Source organism: Gymnoscopelus microlampas, assembly GCF_963454915.1.
Source record: "Gymnoscopelus microlampas genome assembly, chromosome: 1".
NCBI classification, from domain to species: Eukaryota; Metazoa; Chordata; class Actinopteri; order Myctophiformes; family Myctophidae; genus Gymnoscopelus; species Gymnoscopelus microlampas.
Window position 1 is genome coordinate 24,677,802 of NC_139962.1, and position 24,672 is coordinate 24,702,473.

The 24,672-nt window shown below is 44.3% G+C and overlaps 1 protein-coding gene across 3 annotated transcripts in view; it reads left to right on the forward strand.

The window, feature by feature from the left end:
- ankrd11 (ankyrin repeat domain 11) overlaps window positions 1–24,375 on the forward strand; it is a 138,052-nt gene extending 113,677 nt beyond the window's left edge. For 2 of the 3 annotated variants that reach the window (XM_084057069.1, XM_084057070.1), the window contains 10 exons: window positions 7,453–7,626; window positions 9,441–9,641; window positions 9,989–10,131; window positions 10,809–10,956; window positions 11,086–15,595; window positions 15,734–18,527; window positions 18,765–18,863; window positions 19,207–19,350; window positions 19,511–19,603; window positions 19,933–24,375. In XM_084057069.1, the coding sequence (XP_083913195.1) occupies window positions 7,453–7,626; window positions 9,441–9,641; window positions 9,989–10,131; window positions 10,809–10,956; window positions 11,086–15,595; window positions 15,734–18,527; window positions 18,765–18,863; window positions 19,207–19,350; window positions 19,511–19,603; window positions 19,933–20,118 (8,492 nt within the window). In that variant the 3' untranslated portion in view covers window positions 20,119–24,375. The remainder of the gene's footprint in view (window positions 1–7,452; window positions 7,627–9,440; window positions 9,642–9,988; window positions 10,132–10,808; window positions 10,957–11,085; window positions 15,596–15,733; window positions 18,528–18,764; window positions 18,864–19,206; window positions 19,351–19,510; window positions 19,604–19,932) is intronic. The other variant, XM_084057071.1, reaches the window with a different exon arrangement.
- The last annotated feature ends 297 nt before the right edge of the window (window positions 24,376–24,672 follow it).

The following is a 24,672-nucleotide window of genomic DNA, read 5'->3' on the forward strand; positions in this document are numbered from 1 at the left end:
AGTTTCTTTGTGTGTGTGTGTGTGTGTGTGTGTGTGTTGGGGCGGGGGGGGGGGGCAGAAACTATCTCTCTTATCTGCCATTGTTTTGTTATGTGTCTTTGTGTTTTTAAGTTATTACAACAACTGTTATCTGGCTTTGGGTCCACTGTTCACATTTGTTGTATTTGACTCCGTAATAGCTTGCTTCACATCACCTAATTCAGCGGTTTGCTTCTCTGGGTAGCTTTGCACATTTCCTAGGCCTTTGGCAAAAAAAAGAGGTCAAACAACTCCTCGTCCAGGGGAAGGAGAGCATGAATAATGCTCTTGCCTCAGGAATGGTTGTCTGTTTGTATGCTAATAACATTAACCTGTCTATTGTTTGGTTGGGATATCTGCTCTTCCCGAGCTGCTCCCATCCATTCCACTCTCCTTCACAATTTCCTTGATGTATTTTGTCGTGGGAAAATAGCCGATCTACAAGACATTCTTGAATGTTTTTGAAAGATTTAGCCTAAAATGACATTCCCCAAATAAGGGTGCTGGGTTGAAAGTACTTAAACTTTTAGATCCAGTACAAACTACTCATAATCCACAGTACATCCTTAGTGTTAATTTAACTCATAAGAGGGTACAAATAGTTCCATTTGTAGGAGGATTTTATCATGTATTCTTGTTTGCAGACTCTCCTAGTGGTCTGTGTCACAAAAATGTCATGATACTCTTTACACAGTGTAAACAGTTCAGCTTCTGCCCATACCAGTTAAGTTAGACATGACACGACGAGTTCAAATGAGCACAGTTTGGATTGTCTGTTTGGGAGCCACCCAACAGACTCATTACTCATGGTCCTTATAGATGACATCATGCTAGTAAGCTAGCTTGTCAGGGGCCTCTTTATCTATTGTTTTTTTTTTCTTTCTTTTTTTTTACGTGCCCAGGGACCGCAGATGCAAAATTGGTGACATAGCTAACTCTGGCCCAACAGTTCTGTTGTGTATGGTCCGTGTTAAATAAACAAATCTTGGTTGATACTTAAGTTTAGCCTCAGTGGTTACGAGCAATGGTTTCTAAAAGTAATTTCCCATCTGTGTTCTCATTTCTCAATATCGGTGTTCAGACACATCGGTTTCATTACACCTGTAAACCTGTGATGTGACACGTCTGCTTATCCCCTTCAATGAAAACATTCCACATCCTGTGTGTGTGTGTGTGTGTGTGTGTGTGTGTGTGTGTGTGATGCTGCAAGCAAAACATCTTGCAGTTGAATTTAATAATGCATTAATACTCAACTCATGCAGTTGATTGTCATCAACAACTAATCATACTCATGTTAAGGGAGAGCAACATTCCTTGCAAAGCCTGAGAAAATGTGTGCACGCTTGTGCGAATGTGCGTGTTTAGTCTGATCTTAAGTTGTTCTGGCCTGGCTGGGCAATTGTCTCGCCACTATGGACGCACATTTTCACTCAAAGGACCACAATGGAAATAAGCGTCCAAGCTTTTTTTTGTTTTATCCTTTTGACAAATATATATATTCACATGCGTTTTTGTCGATAAAAATGTCAATCAATCAATCAAAACCTACAGGAAACACTTAACACCTCTGACACATCATTCCACTCCCTGCTTCTCATCACTTGCGATTTTCGCAACCCAACCTGACCCGCTGTCCTTAATATTTTCAATGGAAAAATACAAAGCTTTTATTTCATTAGAAAATGGTCAAGAGTTGTTTTTATGCACAGGCTATCGTTTCATAAGAGGGAGAGAGAGAAAAAGGAAGGGTGAGAGAGAAATAGATAGGGAGAACAGATCTTCTGTGACTGTGGTCTGCTACGTCGTCAGTCAATTTTGCGTCAGTAATTTTGAAAATAAATGTGTAGACTATTGTTGTAAATGTATAGAGTCTACAGTTAACAGTTGTCAACAGCATAGTGTAGCTAACAATAGATACTGAAGCTGTTGTGTTATGCCTGATGCCTCAGGCGTTGGTTCCCAAACGCTTTAGTTTTTTGGTTCTGTGTGGTTCTGTTCTTTACGCCACTATTGCGGGAAAAATTAGCCTCTGTGCATAAAGCCTCATTTACACTTTGTCGTATGAACACGTTGCTAATGCTAGCAGCTGAAAGTATTATTTTGACACAACCATACAATGAAACATAAATCAGGCTTAACTTTAATATGCCACCAAACCTCTACCATGGGCAACATTTTACATCAGTGGAAATTGTACAAACTCAGACATGGGATGGTTGGCTAACTTGTATTGGGGTAGATCACCTGACGCTGGCTAACTGTTCTGCTGAGTGTAAGGTGAATCCAGTTACCACGGTTGTGATGAGTATCAAGCAAAATAGCTTATCTCACGATGTTCACCATTCATTCAACAGCAGTAAGAACTTTTAAAGCAAACGAGACATCATTGGTATGCAATGCTAGGGCTGTTCTGCTGGTGTGTATGTGTGTGCAATGCAGATTACTGCTTCGCTGTTTACAAACAACAACATCACCTCTAAGCAAGGCAAGAGTAGAAGTGATGTATGCGTGATGAGGACACGGTGCTTTTCAGGGAATCATTGCTGTAGTTATGCAAGCTCTCTGAGTTTCAGTGCGCCGCCCACCCTCCACAAAATCTCCAAGCCTCCCTTGACCTCCTCTGGAGCAGTGCTGGACAGCAGCATTCCTTCTCCCTGAGGTCATCCCCCTTCCGCTTTTCTCTCCCTTCTTCCTCTTTACCACCACCAGCCACAACAACAGCATTCAGGAAACCACAAAGTCTTCATAGATTGTTTGTTTTTTATCTTATGGCCATTTCATCCTCACCTCATACATGTCATTTCTTTCTCTTATAGGCTATTGCCCAAATGTGCACAAAATATAAATGTTCAGCTTTTCTTCCTCTGACAGTGGTTTAGGTTAATGATTGTTGTTGCACCTTTGACCACAGCTTAGCACAAACTTCACAGCCACAACAGATGGGCTAGGCTGTGAGCTACGGCTTAGCAATATAGAGTGGGCGGCAGAAGGAGACAGTGATTTGTACAGATCTGTTGCCCACACCATTTTAACCCTGGCAAGCTGTAACACACAGTATTATGTTTCTCCCTCTGTCTTCCAGACACTCTCACACCTCTGAATACAAAAATCACATCGGCTATACAGTTGCTGATTAATCCATCTAAACATTTATGTACCATACACCAGTATTTCATTCAGTCTTATTCCATTTATGGCTTATTTTCTATCTCTCTCCATCTCCCTGTTACTCAACACAAAGCATTGACATCCTGTTGGCCATTTCCTGTCTCTTCTCCCTTAATTTCCTGTTTGTTTTCAATGTGAGTTTCTGTAGAACAGAACATAAACTTTTACTATATCTGAATTCCCTCTCTCTCTCTCAACGCTCCCCTATCTCCAACCCCCTCAACCCCCCCCCCCCCCCCCCCCCCGCTCTCTTTTGTCTATCTCTCTCTCTTTCTTTCTCTGTCAACTCTCAACCTATGGACAGTACAAACAAACTTGACATACCTGGTTGAGCTGGTTAGTGTGGTTCTTCTGGCAATGGAAGCTGTTGGCTTGCTAACCTAACCGTCTCTTTGTTGGCCAGCTCGACTAATCGCCTTTCTTTCTTTAGAGTCTAGCCAACACAATTGCTTTGTCTGCCTGCCATATCAAAGCCACTGGCATTTATGGCCTGACAGCTCTTGTGATCCACACCCATGGCTCAGGTTAGGGACCACAAAGCGAATATGCTCTTCTTTATGTTCTCGTTTTTCTGTTATCTTGTCAGTCCAGTTGTCATCATCAGTGAGGATAGTTTGGTTTTCACTGTGCCAGCCAGTGTGCTAAGCTTTATAAGGAGAGAAAGGCCATACCTTTATGTCTGAAAGACTTCCCGTAGACATTCCATGGGAGCTGGCATTCTAATGATTGCTTTGTGTCTATCTGTCTTCATGTAATTACATGAAGAGGAATGGGAAATTTACATGTGACATTTCCTGATTTGTGTGAAAGTGAAGTCGTTGCAGTTGAACATTCTTTGCATTCATGTGGAACTAGTTTACTATATTCTACACTTCACTTGATTACTTAATTTGTTTCTTATTATTACATTTTTGGCAAAACCTAATGAAAACCAAGGGCAGTTTCTTATTTTTGATTCATCTGGAAAGTATTTTCAGGCCCTGCTGTGATTGTTATCCTGAATTTACACAGGGTTCTCTTGAGTAAAATAATTCAGGATCACAGCAGTTGAAGTTTGCTAGAGTATTATTTTGCATAGGCTGATAGACAGTAGGCCATAGATATTCAATTTGAAAACATGCCCTATGCCTGAACTGCATTTTGTCGAGTAGAAAATGGTCATGTGATGTGCAGTTAGATTTGCAGTTTTACACTACTAATGTTACAGATAAGTCAGCCATATTGATATTATGCATAAACATATTCTAATCGGGGGGGGGGGGGGTCGCATTGTTGGATTTCCCCTGGCAAGTCCCCGCACTGCACCACACTGCACCGCCTACTTGTGCCGTCGTTTACGAGGACCTGGTCCAAAGCGGGCTCAGTGGGGCCGAAAGTGGGGTCCAAAAAGGATGCCACTTTTGGCCCCACTCCATCAAGGTTCTTTTGGGGCCAAACCAGTGACGTATAAAGCTTGTGACTACTGAATGGTTGGCGAATCGTCACAGTTGTCTGTCAACACAAACAACCACTTGTGCGGCAGACAGACATTAGTTCGCGAGTTGCGGCTGCTATGCTGGATTGTTTTTATATTAACATTTTTGTATCTGTGAGAAATACAGGTCGACAAGACTGAATTTTGTTTACCAGCGCTGCTGTTGAGGTTCCACAAAGCACCAAGAACATATAACCAACAACTACAAACACAAAGACAAACGGCGGACAAATCGTTCGTCACAAGTCGGTATAAATTACCCATTATTGTTAAATAGCAGTTCCTTAAACACACTCATAAATAATATAGCACAGTGCAGTAGGGGGTGAAACTCTTTTTCACCCCCTTTTTATTGAGTGTTTTTGCTTAGTAGCAGGACAGCTAGCCTACATGCTAGGATAGGGTACTGCGAGGGGGTACTTTTGTTTAATGGAAACCGGAGATATTTTGGGTGCTGGCTGGGCCATGCAAGGCTTTGCAAGGCCAAAAGATCCAGTGCGGTGCGGGGCCGGACTCCCAGTCGAAATCCGACAGAACTGGTTCGTTTTTCTGAAATAGTTCGTCATTTATTCTGAAAATCTTTTGAAACAAATGTTTTAATTAAAAAATGTAGTTACGGTTAAGAGAAACCTGGATATTTACTCACGTAACGCACAAAAATGGGGTCACAATCCATTTTGGGTCACGACCCCGTGTTTGGAAAACACTGCTCTGGTGGATCAGCACAGTTGACTGGGTCCTTAAGTGTTGTTTCATAGCAATCCTCTGTAATGGTGAAGCAGTCTCATTACTGCGTTTCTGGTGCCCAGCCTTGTAAACACAGCCTGGAAAAGCTAGCATAGCATTTTTCTCTGCTCTGCTGCTCAACAAAAAAGCATGTTTGGACTGCTTCTGTGGTTCCTGCTGTTTAAGTCGTAGCAGGAGGAATGTGTCTAAATGGCAAATGCCTCGGAGAACGTGAGAGTGTATCAGAGACGGTGGGTGGGGGTACATTAACTGTAAGTGTTCACAGATGTTAGTGAAAGTTCATCAGCTCTGTATTCTTCACTGTGGAAAATCTTTCCCTGGAAAACCTTTAGCCACCGGAAGCCAGATCCGCCATGTTTCCCTCTTCCCCCATTAATTATGTTTTTGTGGCCTTGAGCAACACGGCCAGTCATAGCACTACAGACGCAGACACATCTGCCACTCTGCTGGTGTCTATGTACAAGCCTCTCAACGCAGTTGTATTCTGTTTAGGTTTTTCTTACCCCTTATAGGGCTCATTTATTTACACATGGTTGCACAGCCCTGTCGTGTGATGAACATAACCAATTTTCAACTTTGAAAGTAGAGTTATTTTAGTCAAGTGACACAGTTGTGCACATAGATATAGAAACCTAGATACCTCATTGGCCTCTACAGTTCATTGGAGCGACGTGCTTGGTATGGTGGCCACCATATTTCCGGGGGAGACGGGCACTGGCCAATCACAGCGAGTTGACTACTGGCCAATCACAGCGCGTCTTTTCCAGGACTTGTCAGAATCTAGTTGTCCCGCCCCCACCTTCCTCTGATTGGCCTACCGAACGCCCCCTTCTGTGACGCACACGGAAGTTTCCAGCTGGCCCCCACAAGCATAGAGGAAGCGGAAGTGCGTCCGAGATACACACGCTTCAGAGCCAGAGGAGGCGTCTACCTTTATATGTCTATGGTTGTGCATCGGAGTATAAAGCAGACTCCATGAGATGTACTGCTGTCATAATTTTTTAATTATGACAGCACAGTCATCTAATCATTTCATTTGATTTGTTTTGTTGCTGTTGCTGGGAGTAGTTGACTCGTGCATTAGAGTATATTCACTGTCTGCAACGTTCACAGACACTTGGTGTCTATCGCTTTTCTGTAAACAGTGATACATTTTAGGGGAGAAATTGGCTCAATCTTGATCAGTTCTTCTCCCCCTCCTTTTCGTGTTCTTGTAGATCTGCTATTCTTATATCTGTGACACTGGCACACAAATGCATAAGTATCAATCTGGCTTTGCTGTCATGTACACGGGTACTTTCACCCCAAGACAATCCACAAGGGGCAGATTGTCTATTGTGTCCTGGACACACTGCCACTGAAAATAATTGTGGTGCACTGTGGAGTAGCTGCTTTTATCCAGTAGCACTGTCTCAGTCAGCCAAGCTAACCGGCATGCCATGTGGTGACCTTGGCCAGGCCACATTGAGTTGAAATGTACACCAACTATTTCATAATAACTGTAGCTCTGCCAAGTTGCACCCTCTGTACCTTCCACTCCTCTCTGACTGACTTAGATACAGACAGACAAGCATAAACACACTGTGCCTACTGTAACCTCCGTACCCCATGGGCACCTGGGTAATCACACAGTAAAGTCACCTCTGCCACCACCTAAAATATATGGACCATAGCTCGATGCTATACACGGACAATCATATGTTCACAGATTCTAACTTAGACAAGAGGCACCTGACTTGTTACCAGTGGAGATGTTGAATTACAACGCCAGCTTGTGCTTTACTTTGCATCAGTGACATTCACAGATAAAAGATTTATTTAACAAATAATATTATATCACAATATTTACACTGTCATTCCACAGTAATCAAGAAAGTTACTGGCCAGAATGCTCAATAATACCAAAAGGAGTACACATATTGGCACTTGTATTCTCATAACCAAGTGGTCTAAAATCTGTTGACATTTGTGTGTGTATTGTATGTTTTCTGCGTGCTGCTCAGTAAGCTTGACATGGTTTGTTTTGCCTCTCTCTCTCTTTACAGAGAAGCAAGGTCCGGAGCGGAAGCGCATTAAAAAGGAGCCTACCAACACCCGGAAGGCAGGCTTGCCGTTTGGTATGGGGATGCCAGGGATCCGGGCCGGGTACCCCCTCTCCGAGCGGCAGCAGGTGGCCTTGCTCATGCAAATGACAGCTGAAGAGTCCGTCAACAGTCCAGGTGCGTGCTTGTAATGGAGGCCACGTCTTCCCTGGGGGTCAGTGGTGGCTGACAAGGAACACAGTAACATCCTCAGTGTTAATTGAACTCAGTTACAATACATTTGTAGACTCTCAGAGTTACAAATGGATGAATTTAACACTGAGGATTTTATGTTGAAGGAGGGGAACTATGTGTGAGTCTGTGTCCGTGCGAGATGGGTGGCATTTGTGGTTGGTGTACATTATAAGGGTACATGCATAGAGGTCAAATTGTATGCTGCTGGCGTGACTGCAACATGCCTCTGCCACTCATTGCCTGCTTGCCACACCATTGTGCCATGCTCCAGTGAAGAACAGACACTGCCGCTTAATTAGATTTCAATTATACAAGATAACCCTCATCAATTCACATTATTGCGGCACTGTGTACATCTGCTGTCTCCATCCACGTGTGTTGGGCCTAGTTGTTTTGCGTCGACAAACATTCATACTCTTGTTTATAATTGCATTATTTGGTTTTTGGAGAACAGCACAAACAAATTATGCGGGGAAATGAAAGTGACGTCCCCAGTGGTATTGTGTTGGTGTGAGACTGACTAATTGTGCAATGTCTGTGTCTGTGCCAAACTGCATTACATTCAGGGTCCTTTCAATTATTGCTTTGTTTGTTTCATATCTGATCTAGTTCCTGATGTTGGAGTAATTCAGTGTTTCAATTATCAATTTTGTGTTTCCATCGTCAAGGAATTATTCTTTATATTAGTGGAACACGAAATAAAATTGTGTGGACAGTACACATTTCAGAAGCCTACTGTAGCATGATACGTATGTGCTACACTATGTATATTCATTCCATTAGTGTATGCCTGAAGGAATGCCCATAGATTAAGTGAGTTTCAAATAGCATTTGGGACAATAGCTGTGGAAACTCAATAATGTAAATGTGATTAAGGCTTGGTTTTAATCTTGTAAATGTGATGAAATGAGCTCTACTGAAGTTGGCCCTGCCACTTGGCTGCTGATTTCTAGACCTAGACTGCCCCCTACTGGCTAGTAGGGGTTCACACCATTTGTTTTTGTCTGTTGTCATCTACAACCAGGTATATTGCATTGATAGTTCATTTTTTTTACATAGTGGCTCCTATGGTGTGAGTGTCTTGTAGACGTGTGTATTTCCGTGTCTAAACCAAATTCTTTGTCTTTTTAGAACTTTTATTTAATATTGGAAGTTAATAGAGGTCAGATTTGATTCAAACTTTGCCCACTTATGGAGATTACTGCCATGTGTGTATGGTGCTCTTGTTTTGATGTTGCAGTGCTTGTTTGTAATCTGCTGTTAAAATCTTTTTTTATTCAGTTTTAATTTTTTTCCTAACTTGAATTACATTTTGTTTGTCCTTACCCCCTCTCCCTCAAGATGGTCTTGCCTAATAATCATTTGTTCTTAATGGCTTGCCTGGTGAAATAAAGTTCAAACTAAACTAGACATCCGCATGACATCCGAGATCTACAAGAAAGTTATCTCCACCAGGCCGTAGACGTAGGCAAGGGGGAGATCATGTTTTCACCCCTCTATGATTTGTCTTTCTGTCCGGGGTTAATCTCGCAAACCTCTGGATTGACAGCGCCAAATTTCTGCACACTGCCCAAGTCATTTTGTAATGGAAGTCAAAGGCTGATGTCATAGACTCATATAAGGAGTTCCACCCAGCCTGCGTTCCACTGACACTGCACACCTTTATATTTTTTGTTTTGTTTGTTTTAAGGTAAAATATGGAACACGTTCTCTCCACGTGCTTCTGTTTAACACAATTGTCTTTTTCATCTGTGCAGACACAACACCAAAGCACCAGTCACAGTCCAACATGGGTCAGAAGGGAACGCCAAACTCTGCATCTAAAACCAAAGACAAAGTAAACAAGCGGAACGAGAGGGGTGAGACTCGGCTGCACAGGGCAGCGATCCGCGGAGAGGCACGCCGCCTCAAGGAGCTCATCAGTGAAGGGGCTGATGTGAATGTAAAAGACTTTGCAGGTGAGATGCCCAGCATGCTTAAACACCCTCTAGTATTGGAGTAACAGACTTGAGTTACAACTCTACTCGGAACACTTGTCCGTACACCAAATCTCTTTGCAAAAATAGCCGATCTACACGCTTGTTTTAAGCTAAAATAACCGATCTACAAGGTCACAACACGTCGCATGTCGACGTTGAGCTTGTATCTGGGCTATTTCTGCTCCTTTTGTGTGACGCTAGTGTAGTATGACGAAGTAGGGCATTCATTTACGGAAGAAAAAGAAAGTTGAAAAATGGAAATCGAAGGTTTCTGCCCGACAGTGACGATAATTCATATTTCTGTCCCACTTGTCTCACACATCCAGGCTGGACTGCATTGCATGAGGCGTGCAACAGGGGGTACTATGATGTGGCCAAGCAGCTGCTGGCAGCCGGGGCAGAGGTCAACACCAAGGGTCTGGATGATGATACCCCTCTACATGATGCATCAAACAACGGACATTTCAAGGTTAGAATGAACATTTTCCATAAATTAACCTTCTTTAATAAAAAGAAAAAAGAGAGAAGAGAGATAGGAGCGCTATCTGTTTGGCTGGAGTAAACCATATAACCTTCTGTATATGTGGATATCTTCATGAAGTTAAAGAAATGCCCCCAGACTGTGTCAGCACACTGTCCTGGTCTGTTGAACCCTGATTAAGAGAATAATACAGCATTTTGATTGATTGATTTTATTAGCATTCAGACATCATCCCATGACATGAGGCAATAAAAAATCCAGAGGATAACACTTAAAAGCATGACTTTCCTCTGTGCAAAACAAAACAAAAACACAAAACACAAGGAAAGGAATGACACAAAATAAACAATACAGTGATTCCAATTCAATCGTATTGGTGCTGAATCGAGATGTATTGTATCGTTGGAGACAAAAAGATACACATCCTTCCATTAAACTACCTGTTACATTATGCTATCCCGGTCAGTCTGAGTGCTGATGTCTAAGTCAGACTCTTAAGTCTACTACTACTATCCTGTTGTTTCATGCCTACTGCGGTGCTGCTATGACACCTAACTTTCCCCACGGGGATCAATAAAGGTTTATCCATCCATCTATCTATAATGTATTGATAAGTGTACTGTGTCTCTTACATTCTGTAATCATTGGCTGCTGTTGTTTTTTAGGTGGTTAAGTTGCTTTTACGGTATGGAGGGGACCCACGTCAAAGCAACCGGAGAGGCGAAACAGCATTGAAGGTTGCCAACTCACCTACTATGCTGAATCTGTTGTTGGGGAAAGGCACTTACACCTCCAGTGAAGAGAGTTCATCGGGTATGTAGGCTCTCTTAACTTTCATTGTCATATGAATGACCATAGATAATTTGCACGAGCCTTTATGGAAAGAGGAAACCAACTTGTTGATTTGAATTGTGTATTGATTGCACTTTGTCTTTTCCTCAGAATCGTCAGAGGAGGAAGACGCCCCATCGTTTGCCCCATCCAGCTCTGTCGATGGCAATAACACGGACTCAGAGTTTGAGAAGGGCCTTAAGCTGAAAGGGAAAACCATGGACCCTCCCAAGTCTGCCACCACACCTGTCAAAGACGAATATGAGTTTGATGAGGATGATGAGGACGAACGCGTCCCGCCTGTGGATGACAAGCACCTCTTAAAGAAGGACTTCCGTAAGGAGCCCGTGCCCGTCACCGTCGCCGTCACTAAGACGGCCAACAGCCTCGTCGCCATACCCAAGATGGAGGTCAAAACCTATTCCAAAAGCAACTCGCTCACACCAAAGAAAGCTGTTCGGCGGATTATCTCTGACAGTAACAGTTCTGACGAGGACGATAGGACATTGTGTTTTACGCCCACGCCCACGCCTCGGCAACAGGCCCAGCCAACTAATACTAAGACCAGGGACTCTACCACACTCAGTTCCAAACAGCAGAAAGATAAAAATAAAGTCAAAAAGAAGCGGAAGAAGGAGACAAAAAATAATGTCAGTAAAGAGGTCCGCTTTCCTAAAGTCAATGACAAGTTCTGCACATCAGACTCTGAATGCGGCGACATGGAGAGTGAGGACTCGAATAAGGGCTTGAATAGTATAAAGGACTCCTCCACCACAAGCCTAAAAGAATCCTCTGGCTTTAACGCATCCTCCTCTTCCTCTCATGGTAACCTGAACTCTCAGAAACAAGCGCCATCATTAGCGGAGCAGCACCCTAAGCAGTGGAGGACGGACGGTTGGAAGACGGTGTCGTCACCTGCGTGGTCAGACGTCAGCTCCCTGTCGGACTCGGTCAGGACACGGCTCTCCAGTGAGTCTGACTACTCCTCGGCAGACTCCAGTGTAGAGTCGGTCAAACAGGTGAAGAAGAAAGCACAGGAGAACAAGAAGAAAAACAACAATGTGCACAGCAACACGCTAGACAAGAAGGACATCTACAAGAACTCCAATGCAGACAGTACAGTCTCGAAAACGGACGTAGATGGTAAAGTATTGAAAAAACATAAGGTGAAGCACAAGCACAAAAACAAAGAGAAGGAAAAGGAGAAAGCCCCCAGTCTGGTGCTCAATCAAGACATGAATGAGAAGTTTGTCAAAAGCTACTCTTTTGATTTTGATGATTCAAGGCAAAAGTCATTAATTGTCGAGAGTGAATCTCCTGCTGAAAGCAAGGTCAAGTTGTCCAAACATGAAAAAGACCATTTGAAAAAGGAGGATCGGATCTCTAAAGTCAAGTCTGAGGACAAGGACTGGTCATCCGGAAAAGAGTTGCAGAGAGCTGTCAAGGAGGAGAAAAATAAGAAGACTAAAGAATCCAACAAGGAGAAGGCCAGCAAAGAGGAGCGGGAGAAACCTGTGAAAGCTGAAAAAGAGAGAAATGTCAAGGAGAAGGATAAACCTAAGGAGGATAAACAGAAGGCTCACAAAGAGGACAAAAAGAAGAAGTCCAAGGAGAAGTCCTCCACAAAGGCAGACAGGAAGGGGGAGCCGAAAGAGGAGAAACATCTAAAGGTGGACAAGGAGAAAAATTCCAAGGAAGAGAAGGAAAAATCTAAAAAGGAGAAGATTCAGAAGGAAGAGTCTGAGTATGAAGGCTATGATGTCAACAACCGCTTCCTAAACCTGGAAGACACCAAGCTCAGTGCCTCAGACGACCACCACGACAGATGGGCCTCAGACATGTCCTCTGATTCCTCCCTCTACGAGGAGGACAGCTGGGACGCTCCTGTAAAGGACTACAAGGAATACAAAGCAAACAACGCTGTTAAACTTATTGTTGAGACAGTGAAAGAGGAAACTAGAAGGAAGGAAAACAAAGTCAAAGATAAGAAGTCCGATCATGCTGAGAAACGAGCCGAGAAAGAAGTCACAATCAAGAAAAAAGAGAAAGAATCGTCAGAAAAGGTAAATGAAAAGAAAAAAGACTGGGTGGAGAAACAGAAACTGAACTCCGGCCATTCGGTTGAAAAGGAAAAGAAGCGGAAGGAGTCAACAGAGGCTATCAAGGAGAAGAAAGAGAAGGACTCTGGGGACAACAACCGAGAACGTAAAGACTCTTACGAGTTTACGAAAGAGAGGAAGGACGCAAAGATCAAGCAAGAGTCTGTGAGAGATGACTATGGCAACGATGCTTTCTTCAAAGACATTGAGTCTGCTGGCAAAACATCTGATATCAGAGAGAGAAATCACTCTGGAAAAGAGAAAGAAAAGAAGGGAGACGCAGTTGAGAAGAGAGAGAAGACAAAACCTGACAAGCACAAGGAGAAGCCTAAAGACAGAGGAACTGATCAGGAGAAGGAGAAGAGTGAGAAAATCTCTGCAGAGAAGGCTGTTAAAGAGAAAGACACTGACCGGGGCTCCAAAGACAAGAAGGAGGGAGCCAAAGACAAACATAAAGACTCTCACAGTAAAGACAAAGACCGGAAAATGTCTGTAGAGCAGACCAAGGACAAAAAAGAGAAGACTTCTCAGGATAAGCATGCTGACAGGGAGAAAGACTTCCTGGAGGTAAAGAAAGAGGAGAGAAAACCTGAGAAGGTCCGGGAGAAAACCTGGTACAAGATAGCTGACATTTTCACTGATGAAAGTGATGATGAGGAAGACAGCTACAATGGGGGTGTGGCCAAGTTAAGCGACTCACTTGGTCTTTCCGACTCCCACAGAAAGGACTCGACACCTGATCAAGATGAGCTGGATCACTTTCCGTCAGAAAAAGTGAGAAAGTACTCTGTCGAGACCAAACATGTGACAGAAAAGGCAAAAGAGAAAGAACACAAAGATAAGAAGAAGGAAAAGGCTGGATTTGACACAGGCAAGGAGAGGAAAGGCTCCCTTGAGAAACATAACAAAGACAAGAAAGACTCTGTTGATGCGAAACACAAGGACAGGAAAGACCGAATGTCAGTGGACTCAAACCAAGACAAGAAAAATAAACAGAAGCTGCTGGACAAGAGGGACGCGAGTGAGGAGAAGGTAAAGAGCAAATATAAGGACAAGCAGGACCACTCAAAGGAACGGAAACCCTCAAAAGGCAGCGGCGAGAACGAGAAGTCCCTCCTGGAAAAACTGGAGGAGGAAGCCATGAATGATTATAAAGATGACTCTAACGATAAGAACAGTGAAATGTCCTCAGACAGCTTCACCGACCGGGGTCATGAGCCAGTCCTCAGTAGTTACTATGACTCTTCCATCAGCCTCCCAGATGTCTCTGAGGAGAGGAGAGACTCTCTGTCCATATCTACGCCACAGGATAAATTCAGAGAGAAAGAGAGACACCGGCATTCCTCTTCCTCCTCCTCCAAGAAAAGCCACGACAAGGAGAAGGAAAAGATCAAGAAGGAGAAAGTGGACAAGCGTGATAAGGCAGAGGAGATTAGAGAGTCCTATGGCCGTAGGGAGAGCCTGCCCTTTGAGAAGGAGCCCATGCCTCTAGAGGCAGACCCTTATACGTTCCCGTATGGGTCTAAGGCCGATGGAGAAGACGAATTTGACAAGACTTTGGAGTTTGAGAAAGAGATGTCCAAAAAGGACAAGGATAAAGTGAGTAGTGTCATCAGTGACAAGATGAAGGACAAAAAGAAAAAAGAAAAACACAAGGAGAAAATAAAAGAAGAAAAGCATCAAAAGTACATTGATGGCTTTGGGTCACTCAAACACTCCAAGGAGGATGTCAAATCGGGGCTGAAAGAGGGATCACAGGTCACTGTCCTGAAAGAAAGGTCAAAAGAAGAAAGCCCGAAGTTTGACCTGAAAAAGGATAGAAATAGGGATGCAGTAGAAAAGGACAACAGGGTGGACCACACAAAGTCCAAGGTTAAGGAGGAAAATGAAAAACCTCCTCAAGCTAAAGACCCTGTGCGGAAAGATATCCGCCCACGTGAAAAACTTCTGGTGGATGGTGATCTTAGACTTACCAGTTTCGGTCAGATGTTAAGTAAGAAAGACCAGGAGATCGAGGAGCGCCACAAGAAACATAAAGAAAGGATGAAACAGATGGAAAAGCTGAGGCACAGATCTGGGGACCTAAAACTGAAGGACAAAACCAAGTCCACAGAGGAGGTGAGGAAAACCCGCAATGAGCTATCAACAAAGAAATCTAACAGCCTGGAGTCTGCACTCAAGGAGAAGAAGCTGAAGGACGTCTGTCTGCCATCCCAAATGATGTCTCCTGACAGGAAGTCCCAGCCCATCGACAGCCAGAACTCCAAGGACTGGCTGGCTGGCCACCAAATGAAAGAAAACCTCCCTGCCTCCCCCAGACCAGACCAAAACAGACCAACAGGTGTCCCCACACCGACGTCTGTCATCTCCTGTCCCAGCTATGAGGAGGTCATGCAGACGCCTCGGACCCCCTCCTGCAGCGCTGAAGATTACCCTGACATCATGTTTGATGGTCTGGACTGCCAGAACTCATCAGCTATGACCATGTCAATGAACGCCTGCTCACCATCCTTCTTTGAAAGGTATTATAAGATACACAATCATATTAGTGTTAGCAGCACTCGTATAGAATGACAGCTCATAACTTCTGCCATTACATTTTAGTTTTGTTATTATTAACCCTAACAGCCTCCCCTTCTTTCCATCTGTTTTTTTTCTAGCAGGTACTCTAACTCATCCCATAGTTTCCAGGAGGGCACCTGTCTGACCCCAGCTAAGAACCTCCAGCTTCCCCTTGTCAGCCGCTCTGCATCAACAGAGGTCCGTCGACCCTTGGAGGATGAGTTCAAGGCTGATAAGTTCCTGCGACAGACGAGTGCTCAAGGGGGTTCTGAATTTGACGCAGTGGCCTCTCACCCTCTAGAGGAGAAACCGGGGCCTATGGACAGACTGGACTGTATGTCCCCGTCCTACTTCTCCCCCATGATGCTCTCGCCCCGGATGGAGTCGGCTCACCCAGCCCCATCCATCCATGCTGGCCCAGAGAGTAGTGAGCACCTCCCCGAAAGCGCGTACAACAATTTCTTACTCAAGCCCTCCACACCCATTCACAGGCCGGACCCGCAGGAGCCCTGCTTGGACATCGCTGCGCCGCCGACTCCAGCTCCCGCTGCTCTTCCACCCCTGGACATCGACGACATCTCTGAGCCTCACCACAGCGAGCCCAGCCTCATCCCCTCAGACCCTGTTAGTGGCACTGACTACCTGCCCTCCGTTACCGAAGAACAGGAGGAAGAGGAGGAAGAGGAGGAGGAGGAGGAAGAAGAAGAAGAAGAAGAGGAGGAAGAAGAGGAAGAAGAGGAGGAGGAGGAGGAGGAGGAAGAAGAGGAGGGTGAAGGTGAAGGCGATTTGGATGAGAGAGTAGATGGAGATCATTGTCCAGCCGAGGAGCCAGAGCAGGTGAGAGAATTGTGCTCGTTCTCGCCTCAGGTTGAAGACCCTCTTAGGAAGAGCTGGCCTGCTGAGTCCCCAGAGCGACAGGCACCAGAGGTCCACCAGCTCACCCCTACACATCCTCCATCCAACCTGGGCGAGAACTCCTGTGACCACAGCATGGGCTGGAACTCTGAGATCCTTCTCAAATCTCCCCACAGGACATATGGGGAGATAGAGGCTGCCGTCTCCAAGATCACCAGCCCTTTCTCCCATTCAGATGGGGAAATGCAGCATTTGCCCGGCCACCCATCTGTGACTCCCCCGTATGCCGCTTACTCCAGGTCCTATGTACCTGACACTGACTTTGATGAGCAGAAGGAGGCGGTGGCCGACATCCCCTCTCCAGAGAGGCCTGACACGGCTATAGACAGTGAACCCAACTACATGAATACGTCCTCCTCCTCCACGAGGCTGGAGTCCTTCTTCGCAGACTGCAACAAGTCTAGCACTGAGGAGAGCCACCAGATGGACACAGAGCCACCGTGTGTGGGTCCAGACAGCAGACCCACCTCCCATGACTTCACCACCACTGCTGAGAACCACATGGCTCCCGCTGTGGGCCATGAGCCTGTGGTCCCTTGGGCAGACCCTGTAGACCCCTTCTCTGCAGCCGTGGATGAATTGGATGACTTGGGGCCTTTTTCTCTTCCAGAACTCCCCCTCCCAGACAAGACTGAGGAAGCCGAGGCTCGAGAACCAGAGCTTGCAGACCACACCAAAAGCATGCCGGCCCACATTCGACACACCATCACAGACCGTGAAGATCCGGACTTATTGGAGCTGGACTTACCGAGCCTGGCTAAGGCTCCGTGCCCCTCTCTAGGTTCAGGGCTAGGGGAATCAGCTGGACAGGATTTGGTTGTTCCATCCTCAAATTCCAACTTCCAGCCAGAGTTGGAGCCTGAGCCTCAAAGTGTGCCAGTCGACTGCTCACTGTCCCTTAAACAGCAACAGATTGGCGTGCTGGAGGGCAAAGGGTCATACGAAGCAGCTGATGAGACGGATGGCAACATGCTGTATTCACCTGTGAACTCTGATGCCAGCCAGCAGCATCACAGGCACATTCAGTCCCTTACTGATTTACAGCTCCCTCTGGATCCAGTGGCTGTTGTCAAGCCAGACCTGAGACAAGAGCTGATGCCTGAGCCTGCAGTGGGACCAGTGTCCTGCAGTCCACTCCCTCAACTCCCAGTGGCAGTCACCATTTCCAGTACAGTGGACCTGTCAGACACTCAGGAGACCACATCCAAGCTAACGGTCACCCTGACCGCCGTGTCCACAACCACTGAAGTCCCCAAGAAGGTGGAGGAGATCCCTCAGAGGATGACCCGCAATCGCGCCCAGATGCTGGCCAATCAGAGCAAGCACAATCCCCCAGCTCCTGCTGCAGCCGCTGTCCCTCCTGTCAGCGTGATAGCCTCGACTACAACGATAACAACCCCTGTGACAACAAGCCCGACCGTAAGCATTACCCCGACTCCCGTTTTCACGCCGAGCCCCACCTCAGCCCCTTCCTGCTTGCCCATAGAGAAGGATAAGGAGCCGATGGTCAGTCTCTCCTTGACCTCTCCCAGCTCCACCCCGGCAGTGGCCGCACCCACTTTGACCCCTAGCCCTACCACAGTGGTCGTCAGCAAGACCTCAAAAGGTCGCCCACTGCCTGTGGAGGAAGAGGAGTCTCAGACCCAGCACCCACGGAAGAGGAAGTTTCCTCGTTCGACCGGGCAGCAGGTCCAGGTGCAGATGGTCAACACGGCCATGCAGCAGACCAGGGAGATGATCCAGCAAACGTTGGCCGTGATCGTCAATGCCATCAAGCTGGATGACATTGAACCCTACCACAGCGACCGCTCCAACCCTTACTTTGAATACCTGCAGATCAGGAAGAAAATTGAGGAGAAGAGGAAGATCCTGTGTTACATCACTCCCCAGGCCCCGCAGTGCTATGCTGAATATGTCACCTACACAGGCTCATACCTGTTGGATGGAAAGCCACTCAGCAAGCTGCACATCCCTGTGGTGAGTACCAATCCTGGTTCCCTTTTCTACAAAACGCATTTTAGCTGAAAATACACATAATGTTTAAATCGTTCACACAACTAGCCTGGCTGACAGTAGAACACACCAGGAGTCCTTTGTCAAATTTAGTTAATTTAGTTAAACTTGGAATTAGATCATTGCCAGCTTTATGTAATTGAACAGTGAGGTGACATAGGTGATATTTGTAGACTTGACCTTATTGTGATTTGTTCACAGATTGCTCCACCACCATCGTTGTCAGAACCTCTGAAGGAGCTTTTCAGGCAGCAGGAGGGGGTGCGGGGAAAGCTGAGACTACAGCACAGCATTGAGAGGGTACGTCACACGTATGCTTATATTTTCCTCATTCCATTGTTCTGCACCCCGCTTTCATCCACATGGGCACACACACACACACACACACACACACACACACACACACACACACACACACACACTCCCTGTGACACTGGGAGTGTTATGAACAGTCCTTTGATGAACGATCAAAGAATCAATGTAATAGAAAAGTTTGTGTGTGGAGTGCAATCAGAAATCCATCTCGTCTTTCTCTAATGAAGCAACTCTGATATTTTTTGTGCAACTCACACAGTAGCTTTGTTGATCGAAAACCATTTCCATTAACCGAATGTCCTCTCTCTTTCTCTCTCTCTGTTAACAGGAAAAGTTGATTGTGTCCTGTGAGCAGGAAGTCTTGAGGGTCCACTGCAGAGCTGCCAGGACAATAGCCAATCAGGCAGTACCATTCAGTGCCTGCACCATGTTGCTAGACTCTGAAGTGTACAATATGCCATCAGAGAGCCAGGTGGGACAGGGTTTTGATACATAGTTTGTTGGCGTGAAAAGTCAATTATACAGCTAGCTTTTCAGTGCAGCATTCCAAAGCAGTCAGCAGCACATTATGAGTGTTCTCAGTCTGAAACCATATCATTTATTAGCTATTCTTTCATATTCTGTGCTCCCAGGGGGACGAGAACAAGTCTGTGAGAGATCGCTTCAATGCTCGCCAGTTCATTTCCTGGATCCAGGATGTGGATGACAAATACGACCGCATGAAGGTAAATGTTATAATATTGACATTCACTTTGCTTGTTGCAATACCGCTTTATTTTTATGATCAAAACTTTATTTGAGTTTTTACTTTTAGCAGAACAAATATTAAAACAAATATACAAATAAACATGTAAGAAAATTAATATTCAAAGAAAATCTGTAAGAAAATGTACACACAAAAAAAAACACCCACAAACAACAATAGTATACAAATATACATGGCAATACCGCTTTTTTGCCAACTCCAATTCTCACTACCAAATTTGAAGAATCAACTGATACCATTTTACAGTATTTGAATCTTGAAACCTGTTTGTTTTTTCTCTTCCCCCAGACATGTCTGTTAATGAGGCAACAGCATGAGGCGGCTGCCCTCAATGCGGTGCAGAGAATGGAGTGGCAGCTCAAGGTGCAGGAGCTGGACCCTGCAGGGCACAAGTCCCTCTGTGTCAATGAGGTGCCCTCCTTCTATGTGCCAATGGTCGACGTCAATGACGACTTTGTCCTGTTGCCGGCATGACACACCCGTTCTTATAGAGAGATAGAGAGCAAACTACTTGTGCATCACTTCTTCTCAAAAAAGACTTCGTTGAACAGAACGAATGGAAAGGGCTAGCGAGTTTGAAAGAAGACTTTAGCGAGAAAAAAAACTATATATTATATAGAAAAACAAAAGTAAAGACAAAAAAACTTGCTTACAGTTCCCTTCCGTGAGAAGAGGAAGCATCTTTTTATCGGGGAAAAAGAAAATACACACAACTTGCACTTTCGTCCTCGGAAGTTTTTATGCTTTTGTTTGATCAGAGTAAGACTAGCAAAAAAAACAGCTTTTTTGCTTTGGAGCTCTGAGGGCGGGACACAACTCCCCAGTGCTCAGTTAATGAGAGAGGGGGATAGAGTTCTATTTTCTGCATTTGTTTTTTGGTCCCCGCTTTAACAGACCCACCACAATACTGCAAGGTGGGAGCACCAGAGAGGAGCTCTCCAACTGGTGTGGTGCCTGTCCTGAGGGAGGACTGAGGAGAAGCCTCCCCCTATAGACCCAGAGCTCCTGGTGGGCCTGGAGAACTAGACAGAGCTCAGTCCTGACCCAGAGGACGGGGATGGAACCGAGGTGTATCACGCGGGATCCTCGATGTATCCCTATAACAGGATGGCTGGGACAGATCGACCAAGGTTAGATCCAGCCCCTGATGGTTGGGGGCTTTCTGACCGTAGAACCAGAGAAAGCCCCCATTCCGTTTACACTGCTCCATACAAATGTGCTGCAGTGCCCCGGCAGCACACTGGACTACAGCAGAGGGCTTGCAATGTGTGTGAGTGTGTGTACATCAGGGCCCAGCACCGTGAGAGGAAAGACTGTTCGTGCAGCCTCTCAGCCTGGCTAGATGGAGGTTAAGGAGTGGATTTCTGAGGACAGACCGGAGCGTTCCTCAGCCACCTTCAGTGCTCCAACACACACTCACAAGACGGCCACGGACTGCAAAAACAACACGGGAAACAAAACTCAACGAATGTTGCGCTTCAAAGAGACATTTACGATTATGGTGGTTCAGAGAGAGGAGAGAAATATTCTTCTTTTTTGTCTATTTTACTTTACTTGGGCATTTCATTGTTTCTGAGGAAGTGACTTGAAACACTACAGAGCCAATATTAGTTTAATGGAAAAAAACAAAACAAAAGAAAACTGAAAAAAAAAAGTTGTATTCCGTAAATTATGTACAGTTTTTATATTCGTTAACCAATGTATACTTGCTGCCTTCTAGATAATTTATTTTGCCACACATTACTGCACAGTTGTAAATAACTTATGTACTGTAACATCACTCAGTTAAGTGTAAAGAAAAAATAAATGAAAGAAAAATTATCTTTGTATGTATAGTTCACTTTTGGGCAGCACTTTCCCCCCTCATACCCATGGGCCAAAATGTGTACACGATTCTGTCAGTATTTGAAAGACTCCAGTGCACAGTTGTATGATCCCATCTCTAGATTCTGTCCAGGGTTGGTCAATGCACTTCACCTGGGCTTGGATCACCACACCACACTAGCTAAGTTGATCAAGAACTCTTCTGGATTAAACAGGGCCTCCCAGGGGGCCAAGCGCCGTATAGTCCGTCAGATGTAGCAGAATGGTTATTATGGATTTATTTAAAGAATAGACAGAGGTTTATTATTCATTGCTTTACTACACAATTATATCTGAAAAAATTCAAACCAAGAAAATGCCTTTTTACAGTGGAAAAAAAATTATAAGTTACTCAATGTCAGGCAAAGTCATATTTAAATATATCTGGGTGGGATGAGTGTGAGAGATGTCATTCACAGGCAAAACCATCCAATTTGCTTTTTCAAATTCATTTTCCCAGTAGTTTTTTTTATGTAGATTGGACTAAATTTACTTTTGGTCTTTACAAATGTCTTTGTCTGAAACCAACAGGTCACAGGTCATTCAGTCAGCCCTTCTTTCTGCTAGTTATATTGCTTTAGGCAGGAAATCCAGATTCATGTATTCAACATGCCGGCTATTAGCTGGCTTATGACATGAATTGGACTGATATCTGAAGGATAGTGACTGCAATGGAAAGGCTTCATTCCAGAGTTTTTATAGTGTGTTTGTGTTTTGTACCAGTTTGTCGGCTCCTTATCCAATATTGGAGAACAGCTGATTGTCTAGGTGCTGTTCTGCCTTTACTCACTGGATGGCACCAAAGTAATGTCCTCTGTGTCAGAAAATGCCAGAACCTGATTGACTTTGCATAGCACCCATGCCCTTTGAGTTAAATTGATGTTTTCACCTGTTAAAAATCTGAATAGCACATTTTGAAATTATCATAATTTTAGAATTCCGTTGAACCCTCCCAGGATAGATCTGTTTAATTGCAGAAATTGTAATAGGCTCATATCCATTTCGCTGCATCAGGCAGATACTTGTCACTTCAGCCTTCCAAGTTCTACCAGGACTTACAGGATCTGTAAGGGGTTTGGCTAGTGTTGTCAGGGATATCGAGACGTTTAAATGTTTAGTTGAAGTTGTTTCCTCATGAAGCTCTGTTGTGTGGTGGCAGTTGCCATAATCATGACCTTGTCACGCGGCAGTTAAGAAACTTTAATCTCAGTATGAACCAAAAAAGTGGACACAGACATTAAACAGTAGAGGGGAAAGGATTAGCCTGTGCTAAAGTGTTGGGTAGATGTTTTCCTCTTCTTTTTTTTATCCCATTGAAAGGTTGATTTGTGATGATGACTTGTATTTTTTCTGTATTTTTAGTGGGCCCTGGTTTTAAATAGCTTTCCTGACCTATCACATAGGCTGCCTGTCTGTGTGTGAGAGCTGCTCATGTATCCTGATGGCAATATTCGCTGAAACTTTGTGAAGTTATTTACACACCGTCAGCATTGCTGTGTATGGTATGTCTAGTTAAGTGCAATGGTCGTTGCTATTCCACTGTGCAGGCAAGTTGGCTAGTAATAGAGTCCTGGATATTTTTTTGAAAGACACACAAATACAGTTTATTATACAGAGATAGCACATACAAATAGCCAGAAGTTTGATTTCAAAGCCCTGTTTATTTTTCGTTAACTTCTTATTTTTATTTTTTATTTTTTTGGGAGAAGGGTGTTTTTGTCCACAAAATCCTTGGGTATTTTAGCTCAATGTATGTAGTGTTGAAAGTCATCTTGTTTGTCTTGGGAATTGTTTGTTTTGTCTTTTAAATTGTCTTTTTGTTTATCTTCGTGTATGAAGCATAAACACCAGTGGCATGTCAATCACTTTGCTTATGGAGCAGCAGAATGTATAGCGTTACTATGCCCCGACCGACCGCACCCTCACTATTGTTTACAAGACATCAAGTGTGTTTCAGTTTCATGTGTCACATTTTAACAGTTTGAGCCCTGCCTTGTTTTTAACTTCTTTTTTTTCTTTCATTTTATTTTTTTTATTGTTTATTTGAACCAGAAAGGCTTGAAATTGTGATGGCTGACAGACGTCATCACGCTTTGTCAATTAACATCCATCCATGTTGGCTCTCCAGTGTGCAGTTTGTAAATATTCACATAACGTAAAAAGTGATCACTGGGTAAATTAAAAGCATATTAGTTTCCTTCCCACCCACTGCACCGCAGTCCTCAGATGCACAGTAAAGCACTTGGCCATGCTCATCCAGATATTAGCCTCAGTCAGCAACATGTTACCTCTACTCTACTCACATTCACTCAGTTTATTTTAGACTTGTTTGTTTGCTTGATTTTCTTACCGGACATAAACATCATTTGACCCCCCCCCCCTCTCCCATAATATAGAATCACGATTTCAAGCCTTTTCCCCCCCTTAGTTTTCTTTTGTTGTTTTTATTAAACCCGGTCTGTAGCTGTTTCTTTGTTCCCTTTTTAGAATGGAAAATGACTAATAAAAGCATGGAGAACTACTCTTTAAATGGTGAGAAATAACCTATTTATTATCTTTTTTTTTCTGACACCTGTGGTATGTTTTGAGTTGAAGTTGGTCTCCGCTGTGTAAATTTTCCTCCTGTAATGCGTGAAAGAGACATTCTGTACATAGCTTTGTAAATAAACCTCCCAGGACGTTTTGCACCCTTCTCTTTGTACTAGTCTAAAAACTTGCGTAGAATGTGGGGTTCTAACAGCAACGAGACAAGTGCGCTCGCTGCAGGTGATTATGATGTAACAATGTAACTTTTTTTATTTGTACAATGTAGTTTAATTATGTACATATTGTTGGAGCAGCTATTGGGGGGGTTGGGGGGTATGGGGGGGGGTTGTTGATGCTATCGTCAGTGCTGTAAAAGGATCCAGTACTTTCACCTCTAGCTGTTGTTGATTTCCTGCAAAATAAATGCGAGAAACTGAAAAATGAGGATGGAAAAAAAAGACTAAAACTGAAAAGTTAAAATTCAAAATTGTTATTTTCTACAGTTGCATGTACAGAGAGCGCGAGAACTGCTGTTGTTCCTCAGAGATTATGTTCGTTAATAAAATTTTGAAATATTACCCCTGGTTTTAGTTTTCTTTTTTGCCTTGTTTCTGTGTTTATACATTATTTCATGGTGAA